This window comes from Protomyctophum parallelum, assembly GCF_964188405.1.
Source record: "Protomyctophum parallelum genome assembly, chromosome: 3".
NCBI lineage: Eukaryota > Metazoa > Chordata > Actinopteri > Myctophiformes > Myctophidae > Protomyctophum > Protomyctophum parallelum.
Genome location: NC_139698.1, coordinates 13,027,964 through 13,041,066, shown reverse-complemented (window position 1 = coordinate 13,041,066; position 13,103 = coordinate 13,027,964). Strand labels below are relative to the sequence as shown.

The following is a 13,103-nucleotide window of genomic DNA, read 5'->3' as shown; positions in this document are numbered from 1 at the left end:
ACACACACACACACACACACACACACACACACACACACACACATACATACATAGAAACACTTGCTTTGCCTGGGGGTAAGGGGGGCACCAAGGAGAGAATAGGTGGTTAGGGTCATTGTGTGCACAGCTGCATCAAAGGAGAGCCCCTCATGCATGCACACACACACACACACACACACACACACACACACACACACACACACACACACACACACACGCCCACATGCACACGCATGCATGTGCACACAACCACACACAAAATGAAATATCTCATGGTCTCTGTGTAGTATGTAAAGACATTCCCTCTCTCTCACACACACACACACTGCGCTCCCCTATCCAGCCCATCCCTGGTGACCTGGATACACAGCCTGACACTTTATCTACTTAGCAGTGTCACCTTCAAAACCCTGCATCGGTGACACGCACACACACACCCACACACATGCGCTCGCGTGCACACACACACACACACACACACACACACACACACACACACACACACACACACACACACACACACACACACACACACACACACTCACACACACACACACCTCAGCTGTAAAAAAGAAAAAAGAATATTCCCCCACAAATAACAGACGTATGCGTGTCAGGTTTTAGGACTCCATCAGCCTCTTTTAAAGCGATGGCTTCATATCTATAATTGAAGGTAATCGTCTGGTAAAAGGATTGTAAAGGTTTTGTAGTGGCTTTTGAAAGAATTGATCCCAGGCCCTGCGTCTTTCATGGTCTTGACATTGACCTCCAAATTGATTTGGCGAGCATATTTTTTTAATTTATTTTCGGTCTTCTTTGTGTTGGGGTTTGATACAGTTTAATTGACTTTGGCTGCTGTGCTGTCCATTCAGGTTGATAGTCTGTGCGTGTGTGTGTGTGCGTGTGGGTGTGCGTGCGTGTGGAGCCGGTGAGTGTTAAGCCTGACCCATGTTAGCTCTGCTGGTGTAATTGATTGTGTGTGTGCTGGTGTCTTGGTGTTAAGGTTAATTTCTCTAACTGCTGGTAAGTGCTGTCTGACCGCTCCCCCGACGGCCTCTCCTAGCTGAAGTAATGCCACTTAGAGGCCCCCTGCCCCCCCCCCCCCCCCCCCCCCCGGCCCCAGCCACAGGCCAGGCCATTGATCTGCTGATCAATAGCAGCATCTGTACACGGAGCGGGGAGTCTCAGACAGCACTATGCCGTGTCAGCCTGCCCGCCTCATGCTAACAGACTGCCTGCTCCTGCAGTGAAAAGACCCACATCTCTCACATCCCTCCACTGCATCTCTGACTGCCTGCAGTGAGTCCAGTCCATCTCTTTCTGCCTTCAGTGCATTTCGCACTGCAATTATCACTGCCTCCAGTGCAGAAAATATCGCCTCCTGTGCATCTTGCACTGCCTCCATTGAAAAGTATATGTTTTATTTTTTATTTTTCTGACGCTGATTTCTTCTGATCAGAAGATCGGCTGATCTTTGCTTGGGTGGTTCGAGCATCTGGTTAGGATGCCTCTCAAGCGTCTCCCTAGGGAGGTCCTCGACACACGTCCCACTGGGAGGAGACCCCGGGGCAGACCCAAGGATGAGCTGGAGGGTTAATATCTCCAATATCTGCCAGGAACGCCTCGGGATCCCCCAGAATGAGGTTGCTAATGTTGCTCTGTAGAGGAAAGTCTGGAGCTCTCTGGTGGAGCTGTTGCCCCCGCAACCCAACTACGGATAAGCGGTTGAAGATGGATGGTTGGATGGATGATTTTCTTTTCTTCGTCTTTCTGATCGTGTGACTCTCTCTCTCTCTCTCCGTCACTCTGTCAGATTATCTTTGTGTACAAACTAAGGCCAGAGTAGGTGCTATGTTGAAGCCACTGATTTCCAGCATAACAAACAAAATAGTACAGTGGAAATATTAAGGTGTGTGCGTGCGTGCATGCGTGCGTGCGCGTGGTAGAGAGAGAGAAGAGAGTCATCTGGGAGAGTGTAATGACATCAATGCCAGTGTCTCCTTATTTCAGTCGCTTTTTATTTCTCCTTTGGAGACTCCATCTTGTTTCAAATCACTGCCAATAAAGTACCTCTCGCCTCTCGCTGTCTTGCACGAGTGTGTTGTCCTCTCTCTCTCTCTCTCTCTCTCTCTCTCTCCCTCTCTATCTCTCTCTCTATCTCTCTCTCTCTCTCTCTCTCTCTCTCTCTCTCTCTCTCTCTGCCTCTTCTCCCCTTCCCTACTTCCTGTTAAAGGAATCAGTCACTCAGAACACTCAAAACACATATTAAACACGCATCAGCCACTCGCCGGGGCCAAATCACGCTGTTCAAATGTTGTTCTTCCACCGGGAGCGCATGCAGGACAAGTGAAGAGATGGGATGTGCAACATTAACTTGATTCACGGCCGCGCCGACTGAGTGACACCCCATAAACCTCAGCAGGCTGCCGCTGGGCCACGCAGACAGCACCCCACGGCTAATGTGACACACACTATAGCATCGCCTAGCCTGCAACCCCCACACACACACACGCACGCGCACACACACACACACACACACACACGAGTGCACGCAGCCGCACACACACACACGCATACAGGGAGCATGTGAAAGGCGACGCCAATACCACATAATGTTGCTGTTAGCCAAAAACCTTGTATCTCCGTCAGTGTTGATTTCGTCGACTAAAACTATGACGAAAAATCTACAAGGTCACAGCGAGTAGATCGGCGATTTTCAGATAAAAAATCAGCCATTATGACAGAACCAAGGCCCGCCAAAATACATTTTACTCGACTCGATCTGTAGATTTATGATATTTAGTTGACTAAAACTAGACTAACACTAAAACATTCCAGGTGACTAAAATGTGACTAAAACTAAATGAAAACTATTCAAAAGACAATGACTAAAACTAAAATCTAAATTTGCTGTCAAAATCAACACTGTTCTCCGAATTTCAACTTTTAAGGCCCTTTGTCACATGAATATGCGTCATGGTGAGCTTTTAGATTTCCTATTTTGGCCACCTTTGAAAGATGTTTCAATTAGAAAGTTGAAGTGGGTAAGTGTCTCTGTGGGTTTTATAAATATTTAACCAATCGTATGTATTAAGAAGTGCTGGTGACTAAATCACTACAGTGGAACTGGAAAGTAATGGTTTTGGACATACCAGGTTTCCACCTGACCGCGGCGCTAAGCACAGACACACAAACACACACACACACACACACACACACACACACACACACACACACACACACACACACACACACACACACTCAGGGATGCACACATACTGTATACAGCACACACATGTACATGTACTTGCTGATTCACACAACCACATTCTTATAGCTACACAAACAGGCTTTATTTGCGTCTGATGGTCGGGGGGTGAACATAGCAGCAGTTGACTTATTGTCCTCTCTCTCTCTCTCTCTCTCCATCTGGCCTCTCAGCTCAAAGTGTTTTGGCGTAGTGTAGGCGCTCACCGCTGGCCCATAGGTCTGTGTAAACAGCTAACCTCCGTTACTGCTCCAAATGCCAACTTCCTCTGCACTGGCACACAGTCTATCACACACACAAACACACACACACGTGCGTGTGAATGAACGCACGCATAAAGGCTCATTCATAGTCTGGATTTTCAGTGGTATGAGGTGACCACCGCTCCGGTGGTGAGCTGACCACCGGAGCTGAAATAACGTTGAGCGGTGGTGAGTAAAAACAGAGAGAAGGGCTTGGAGCGGTGGCGGTGGTTTGCTCTTCACCGCGGCTCAGTGACGTCATGTTGTAGTTCGGTGGGCACCACACCACCGAAAATCCAGACTATGTATGAGCCTTAAGCATCACCACACAAACACACGCCAATGTCCAACTCCCTCCACTGACTAGCTGCAGTAGTGTTTGATGTTTGAAGCACATTCATTACAGACATCGGCCAGTTGAGTGTCATTTCCTTCTTATTTCCTGTGGAACGGCAGTAAAGGTCTGTACTGTACGCTGAGCGTTGTACTTAACTGTACAATGTAGCACTACCACCGGGAAAGTATATGGAAACCACTTTGTCGTATGACAGTGTCACGCAATAAATAGTATATAGCAAAACATGTCATTTATTTTTCACTTGTAATAACATTTCCAAAATAGAGATGCCAAGTTGGAAGCGGTCTGTGTGTTTTAATATTAACGCATACAACACACACATACACACACAACTCACACAAGACACCCTCACACACACACACACACACACACACCCACACACACACACACACACACACACACACACACACAGTCACACACACAAACAGACACACACGCGCGTGTGTGTGTGTGCGTCCATACATACGTGCAGGATTAACAGACAGATTGTAGTCAGAGTGGTCAGTCTTCCCACGTCCAGTGAGAGTGAGAGGTAAAGCTAACAGTGTCTCGGTTCCTGTTTACCTTGGAGGAGGAGAGAGAGGAGACACACAGGTCACACGCACTGTTTGTTCATGGTCAAAGTAACTACAGTACATTTACTCAAGTACTGCACTTAAGTATACTATTTAGGTACCTTTATTTTTGTTGAATATTTCCTTTTTTTTACACTTCTACTCCACTACATCTTGGAGGCAAATATTGTACTTTTTACTCCAGTACAAGTATTTGACAGCTTCAGTTAGTTCGTTACTTTGCAGATTCAGATTATTATTACAAACCATTATCCATTACGCAGGGAAAGACAATGGAATAAAACGCAGGGTTTAACCGGTTATGTAGTCAATGTGTTAAAGCAGTAGTTCGCCCAAGAAATGACTTATTTTCTTTCAATTACACTTACAGCCGGTTATTACATTATTGGATCAGGAATGCGACAAAAACAACTAAATAATAATCTCCATGAATTCTAAGGCTTCATGGGGTGTGAAATTAAAAGAAAATAAGTACTTTTTACAAGTACAAACATCCGAGTACTTCTTCTTCTTCCACCACCACAGAGTACGTATAGTACGCGAGGGTCACACACTGTTTGCCTCGCAACTCCCATTTCCTGATCACGCTGTCGGCCCTGTGAGCACGGAACACAGAATGTCACGGCCAGATGGAAATGTCAATGATTGATGAGCTGTGCTTCATTCTGCTCCATGTGTGTATCTATCTATTGCAGTGTCGTTTTTGGCTGCAAATTTTGATTTTAGTGTTAGTCTAGTTTTAGTCGACTAAATATCATAAGATTTTAGTCGACTAAATCTACAGTTGATTTAGTCGACTAAAATGTATTTTGGCGGGCCTTGATGTGGTCGTAATGACTGTTTTTACATTGCTGAAAATAGCCAATCTACAAGTGTCTAAGACAAATTTCTTCCTCGGGAGACTAATAAAGTATATCTCATCTCATCTCAAGTGTAAAATGACTTATACTAGATCTCTTGTCCACTAGTCGCTTCCTAACATTTTAGTCTAGTTTTTATTTGTTGACGAAATTGTCAATATATTTAGTCTTAGTTTTAGTCATCGTAGCTTTGTTTTCATTTAGTTTCCATTTAGTTTTCATCGGTGGAAAAAGGTAGTCGACGAACAATTTTCGTCTTAGTTTTAGTCGACGAAATCAACACTGATGATCTATTGTCGCTGTAGGGTGTCCATGTGTCCATGTATCTCCATGTGTGTATCTACTGTATCTATTGTCGCTGTAGGGTGTCCATGTATCTCCATGTGTGTATCTACTGTATCTATTGTCGCTGTAGGGTGTCCATGTATCTCCATGTGTGTATCTACTGTATCTATTGTCGCTGTAGGGTGTCCATGTATCTCCATGTGTGTATCTACTGTATCTATTGTCGCTGCAGGGTGTCCATGTATCTCCATGTGTGTATCTACTGTATCTATTGTCGCTGTAGGGTGTCCATGTATCTCCATGTGTGTATGTACTGTATCTATTGTCGCTGTAGGGTGTCCATGTATCTCCATGTGTGTATCTACTGTATCTATTGTCGCTGTAGGGTGTCCATGTATCTCCATGTGTGTATCTACTGTATCTATTGTCGCTGTAGGGTGTCCATGTATCTCCATGTGTGTATCTACTGTATCTATTGTCGCTGTAGGGTGTCCATGTATCTCCATGTGTGTATCTACTGTATCTATTGTCGCTGTAGGGTGTCCATGTATCTCCATGTGTGTATCTACTGTATCTATTGTCGCTGTAGGGTGTCCATGTATCTCCATGTGTGTATCTACTGTATCTATTGTCGCTGTAGGGTGTCCATGTATCTCCATGTGTGTATCTACTGTATCTATTGTCGCTGCAGGGTGTCCATGTATCTCCATGTGTGTATCTACTGTATCTATTGTCGCTGTAGGGTGTTCATGTATCTCCATGTGTGTATCTACTGTATCTATTGTCGCTGTAGGGTGTCCATGTATCTCCATGTGTGTATCTACTGTATCTATTGTCGCTGTAGGGTGTCCATGTATCTCCATGTGTGTATCTACTGTATCTATTGTCGCTGTAGGGTGTCCATGTATCTCCATGTGTGTATCTACTGTATCTATTGTCGCTGTAGGGTGTCCATGTATCTCCATGTGTGTATCTACTGTATCTATTGTCGCTGTAGGGTGTCCATGTGTCTCCATGTGTGTATCTACTGTATCTATTGTCGCTGTAGGGTGTCCATGTATCTCCATGTGTGTATCTACTGTATCTATTGTCGCTGTAGGGTGTCCATGTGTCCAAAACTGTTACCTTTCAGGATTCAGATAAAAAAATAGCAAATATTATGTTTTTCTCACAGTTTTTTGTACTGTAGCCTACTTTGTATTTGCATTTTTCGACGCTCACTAAAGTACATCTCATAGGCGAATGTTGTACTTTTTTACTCCACTCATACACTAAAATAATTAAAATGTATAAAAAAATAATAATAATAAAAGTGAAATATCGGGATAGGTTGTCCTAAATTGCAGTGTCCTTCTCCCACCACTGATCAAAAGGCTTCTCCCCTGCTCCAGATACCCTCAACAGATTATCCCACACACGCACGTCTGGACGGTTCCCTGTCAGTTTGCCGTTTTTAAACAATGGCATTTCTAACAGCGTTCCCATTGCCTTGGAGACGCCATGGCAACCTGTGATCTGAGAGGGCACGGCGTGGCTCAATTAGCAAGAATCCAGTATCTCAGCCCCTCTCGTTGTCACACAGCCTAATATCTGTCTCTGTGTTCTGCTCTGCACTGCTCTGTATTGTTCTGTTCTGTTCTGTTCTATATTGTTGTCTCCACCAGGCCGAAGGCATGGGGGGAGAGTATGTTTTGCACTCCGTTCGTCCGTCCGTGTGTGTGTGTGTGTGTGTGTCCGTGAGCAGCTAATCTCGGCCACCGTTAACCCGGTCGATGCCAAATTTTGCACACACACTCCCTGGATGCCAACGATGAACCTCTGCCCCAAAATTTCCAGAACGGCCTGTTATAGCGCCACCAGGAGGCCGCTTTGTGCAAAACAAGTTTTTGCACATTACACCTACAGATTTTGTCCAAACATCACGCAAATTGGTACACAGTCTCTCTAGAGCCATTCAACGAAACCGGTCTTTCAGATTTCTCAGACTCCATCCTGATTTACTTTTGTTGCCCTTTTATCCAACCACCAGATGAAGGCAAGCTGCAATGTCCTACATTCCTATCCTGGTGGAGACCTGTGCCCAGAAGGGCACTTTTTCTAGTTCTGTTCTGTTCTGTTCTGTTCTGTTCTGTTCTGCTCTGTTCTGTTCTGTTCTGTTCTGTTCTGTTCTGTTCTGTTCTGTTCTGTTCTGTTCTGTTCTGTTCTGTTCTGTTCTATATTGTTCTGTTCTATATTGTTCTGTTCTGTTCTATATCTTTCTGTTCTGTTCTGTTCTGTTCTATATTGTTCTGTTCTGGACGTCGAGGTGTTATAAAACACACTGACCGTGTGTGGACGTCGAGGTGTTATAAAACACACTGACCTCAGTGTGGACGTCGAGGTGTTATAAAACACACTGACCTCAGTGTGGACGTCGAGGTGATATAAAACACACTGACCTCAGTGTGGACGTCGAGGTGATATAAAACACACTGACCTCAGTGTGGACGTCGAGGTGATATAAAACACACTGACCTCAGTGTGGACGTCGAGGTGTTATAAAACACACTGACCTCAGTGTGGACGTCGAGGTGATATAAAACACACTGACCTCAGTGTGGACGTCGAGGTGTTATAAAACACACTGACCTCAGTGTGGACGTCGAGGTGATATAAAACACACTGACCTCAGTGTGGACGTCGAGGTGATATAAAACACACTGACCTCAGTGTGGACGTCGAGGTGATATAAAACACACTGACCTCAGTGTGGACGTGCTTTGACTCACCGCCTGTGTTCTGTCCGTCTGCTCCTCCTCAGGCATCGTGTCCAAGTCGTTCGAGTGCCGCCTGAAGGGCCAGGGCGCAACGTTCGTGGAGACGGAGCTCCTCGAGAGCGCTCCCACCGACGGCGACGGCGATAAGGAGGAGCTCCTCGGGGACGGCGGCTTGGCGGCGGCGCCCGGCCAGGACCTCCAGCAGGTAGTGTTGATTTTGTTGATTAACCCATTTTAACCTGAGATCAGATTCTAAAAATGTCTTCTACATCCTGACAGTTTTCTGAAAAAGCTATGTTTCTATGTCAGTCGTTCTTCGATTTTTCAATAGCTAAACTGTAACATAATGCAACACCAAAAGGGGTTCTCGCCCAAAATGGGTTAAAACTGATGAAAAATGTTCGTCGACTTGAACGTTTTTCACTGACGAAAACTAAATAAAAACTAAATAAAACCAAGGTACGATCACTAAAACTAAGACTAAATATGTTGACAATTATGTCCAAAAATATAGACAAAAATGTTTGGGAGAGACTATAGTGGACAAGAGATCCAGTAGACATTTTACGCTTGGTCGAATGCTGAAAATAGCCGATCTGCGACGTGTTGTGAGCTTGTGGATCGGCTATTTGTGCATGTAAAATCAGACATTACGAGTCACAAGGCCATCAAAGGCCCTCCAAAATACATTTCAGTCAACTAAACCAACTGTAGATTTAGTCGACTAACACCAAAAACTATTTCAGGCGACTAAAACTAAATGAAGTTTCATTCCAACGACTGCTATGACTAAACTTAAAATCCCAAAACCACAGTGCCAGCAGGTGATCATCATCCAGGGCTACGGCGGCGGGGAGGTGAGCATCGACCAGGCCCTGGAGGAGTCGGCGGCCGCCACGCTGCAGACGCTGGCCATGTCGGGCCAGGTGGCCGAGGTGCTGCACATCACCGAGGACGGACAGGTCATCCGCTCGGGCCGCGAGGTGGCGGGGGGCGGGGCGGAGGGCGGCACCACCCAGTACGTGCTGCTGGACTCTGGAGAGGCCACCGGGGGCAGACTGCAGGCCGTGGCCAGAGGAGGAGGTACTCACACATTATTACAGGGTCGCCTAATGATCGCATTTATTTGAGGTGATGATAGCAGTTATTTTTGTAGAATCGTCAATCGTTTCCATGCTGAAAAATGTTCCGGAAGCGGAAATAGTTGATCTACAAGCTTACAACACGTCACTTTTGTGACGTGTTGTAAGCTTGTATTAGAAATTATTAAATGTGTATCGTCCCTGTGCAATTTGTGATTACGAAGCCTAAAAGGCAAACGGAAGTACAAATTGTTAACGTTTCCCAACGTCCCCAATCAATGCATAAAACACAATTAAATCCTTAATCGCAAATTATTTGTGTGACAAATGAATGGTTGAACTTTGTACATGTGTAACCTGTCCAGTCCTAGGAGGAGGAGGCATCGTGGTGAGGGGAGGAGGGGGAGGGGGAGGGGGAGGGGACGGAGGAGGCCACGTGGTGCAGGTGTCCGAGTCCTCCACGGCTCTGGACGCGCTCCTCAGCGCGGTCAGTGAGATGGGTCAGCAGGAGGCCGAGGAGGGAGGAGGTCAACACCAACAGGTACAAAACTCTGACCCATTCTGACCTGAGATCAGATTCTAAAAATGTCTTCTACATCCTGACAGTTTTCTGAAAAAGCCATGTTTCTATGTCAGTCGTTCTTCGATTTTTCAAAAATAGCAGACCTACAAGCTCGTAGCGCTCCACTCGGTGGCGCGCCACGAGCTTGTAGGTCTGCTATTTTTCAATAGCTAACCATAACATAATGCTAACACCAAAAGGGGTTCCCTTCTGAATCCTGACAGTTTTCTGAAAAAGCCATGTTTCTATGTCAGTGGTACTCAACCTTTTTCACGTCAAGGACCCCCAGTATTATCTGTATTTGGCGGCGGACCCCCATCTGAAAATATGTGGTTCCAGGGACGACCTTACAGGCGTATGCAAAGGCTTAACTTATGTAACTTTTATTTTATTTTATTTTGTATGTTTTTTTGTGGCTTTCGCCTTTATTTTATATTTTTTATGGAGGGACAGACAGTAGGCTGACAGGAGATGGGGAGAGAGATGGGGGGAAGACATGCGGTAAAGGCCGTCGGGATCGGGAGTCGAACCCGCGGCCACACTGCCAGACTGGATTACCAGCCAAGGTGCCTGGACCACTGAGCCACGGCCCAGGCCTAATTTATGTAACTTAGATAGCATTTTATGTAGACATACAGTAGCACTCCATAATGTATACATTTGTTTTTGTTTCACTCTATAGATACTATAGAGGTTCTTAGCTTACATTACGTATGATTCATGATGACTATGTTTTATGTAGATGAGGTATTAGTATGTTGTTCTTGCTTACTGTAAATTGCTCTGGATTAAGAGCGTCTGCTAAATTGTAAACGGTAATTGCAGCAGGTGGAGCTGACGGCGGAGATGGCGGCTGCAGTGCAGCAGGAGATGCTGCAGCAGGTTAAAGAGGAACAGCAGGAGGAGGTGGTGCAGGTCCTCCAGGAGGGTGGAGGAGGAGGAGGCATGATGCAGCAGGTGCTGCAGGGTGGAGGCAGCATGCAGGAGGTGCTGCAGTTTGCAGCCTCCCAGATGAAGAAGGAGGGCGTCACGCAGGTTTGTTAGACCGACACCCTAACCGCTCCAAAACCCTAACCGCAAGCACGGTGCAACGCATGTGGGACCAAAGCATTGGTCCTGCCCTGCCCTGCCCTGCATCCCATCCTGCACTTCTTACCAGATCAAAAACAAACGAAACAGAGTGAAAAGAAAAAAACATGTTGGGCTTTAGATCGTTCGACAGAAAAAGCACTTTAGAATATATAGATATACCCGAAGGTGGGGTTGGCGAAAGGGCCTTTCTGTGTGGAGTTTGCATGTTCTCCCCGTGTCCCCTAGGGTAGGTACCCTCACAAAAACATGCAGTAATCCTGGTCTCTAAACTGCCTTCCCCTGGCCAGCCGGGGCGCCTGATGGAGGGGAAAGGAACTGGTTGGAATAACGTGTTCCTTCTACGCGCTACGTCCAACCAGGGAAACTCCCCCCTGTCAGGTGTAAAGGAGCAACTTGGACACTCGAGCATGAAGGAAGCTTGAGTTAAGTCCGTTGCTCTCCCCAGGTTGGCGGAGGGTGTGTAGAGCCCAGGATCACATTAGATGATTGACACAGGGGTGAAAAATGGGTTACAAAATCGTGGGATAAAAAATATATATAAAAAAAAAAGAATATATAGATGTTTATCAATGTTCTACTAATTATTATCCCTTACCCCCCCCGTAGGTCATCGTCAATGACGAGGGCACCCACTACATCGTGACGGAGCTGGACGACTGCACGCTGCAGGTGCAGGGGGCCGTGTACGAGACCACGGTGGGGGGAGGGGGGGCCGAGGGGGGGCAGGAGGAGGGGGGAGAGGAGGTGGTGGTGGAGGGGGGGCAGGAGGAGGCCACGACGGGGGGAGAGATGGTGGTCTACCTGGACGGAGCTCCGCACAAAGTGGTGCTGGAAGGGTAGAGAGGGGACAGGGGGGTTGAAGATGGAGCCGCTAGCACACGGAAAAGATCTTCATGAATTAAAACCAACAATCTAAAGTTATTTCATGAAGAAATCAAAGAGAAATCTAAGAAATTACATGAATGAGAAAACAAATACCCATTGTGCTGAATATAAGACTAGGTTTTATTCCAATGGAACTATCCTAAAAAACAGGGTCTTATTATTATTATTATTCGGGGACTAGACTTTTTGACATTCAATGTTCTTTTTCCACAAATGAGTCTTGAAAATGGGTGTTGTCTTATTTCCAGAGTCGGCTTATATTCGGTGCAATACGGTCTTTAAGAAGATCTACGATCTACAAGCTCACCACGCGGTGTGAAGCGACGTCTAATCTCTCTTTTGGGTCTCGACCATAGACTGTAAAAAATATGGACAAAGCGTTCCCCGGGTCTAACATGGACGTAAAATGAAGCCTGTTATTCCTGCACTGTAAGTCGCCATCTTTCTAGATCCGTTTGGGCCCAGCTGGCCATTGGCTGGCTCCGTTTGGGCCCAGCTGGCCATTGGCTGCCCAGACAACGAGGCGGGACTTCCCCCCCTTCTTCTCCGTTGGTTTTTATTTTGACTCGAGTGGGTGGGGACCATAGACTGTAAAAAATATGGACAAAGCGTTCCCCGGGTCTAACATGAACGTAAAATGAAGCCTGTAATAATATGCTAATTCCTGATGTAAGTCGCCATCTTTCTAGATTCGTTTGGTACCAGCTGGCCATTGGCTGGCTCCGTTTTGTACCAGCTGGTCATTGGCTGCCCAGACAACGAGGCGGGACTTCCCCCCTTCTTCTCCGTTGGTTTTTATTTTGACTCGAGTGGGAGGAGAAGACTCTTGAGTGGGAGGGGAATCCCGATCATAGACTGTAACGGTAGCCACGCCCCTCAGAACATACGCGACTTTATGGTCATTTTTTTAATTAATGGGACCATAATTTTCCAAAAAGAATATTATGACATTAGAAATGAGACTTTAAACTAGTGACTGGAAGAAGAAAGTATTCATGACCATGTTTATTAAGGTAATACAGTCTAGGTGAAGTTGGGCCAAAATACATGGGCCTCTATGGAGCTATGGGGCTTTTTGGGTCCAGTCCAGCGCCACAACAGGCCATTATATGAACTACCGATTTCAAATGAGGCTTCA

The 13,103-nt window shown here is 46.1% G+C and overlaps 1 protein-coding gene across 1 annotated transcript in view; it reads left to right on the top strand.

The window, feature by feature from the left end:
* znf407 (zinc finger protein 407) overlaps window positions 1–13,103 on the top strand; it is a gene marked incomplete at its 3' end in the record, with an annotated part of 221,238 nt that overhangs the window by 204,212 nt on the left and 3,923 nt on the right. The window contains exons 10-14 of the mRNA XM_083762008.1: window positions 8,389–8,549; window positions 9,160–9,427; window positions 9,807–9,967; window positions 10,814–11,023; window positions 11,687–11,916. Of these exons, the coding sequence (XP_083618134.1) occupies window positions 8,389–8,549; window positions 9,160–9,427; window positions 9,807–9,967; window positions 10,814–11,023; window positions 11,687–11,916 (1,030 nt within the window). The remainder of the gene's footprint in view (window positions 1–8,388; window positions 8,550–9,159; window positions 9,428–9,806; window positions 9,968–10,813; window positions 11,024–11,686; window positions 11,917–13,103) is intronic.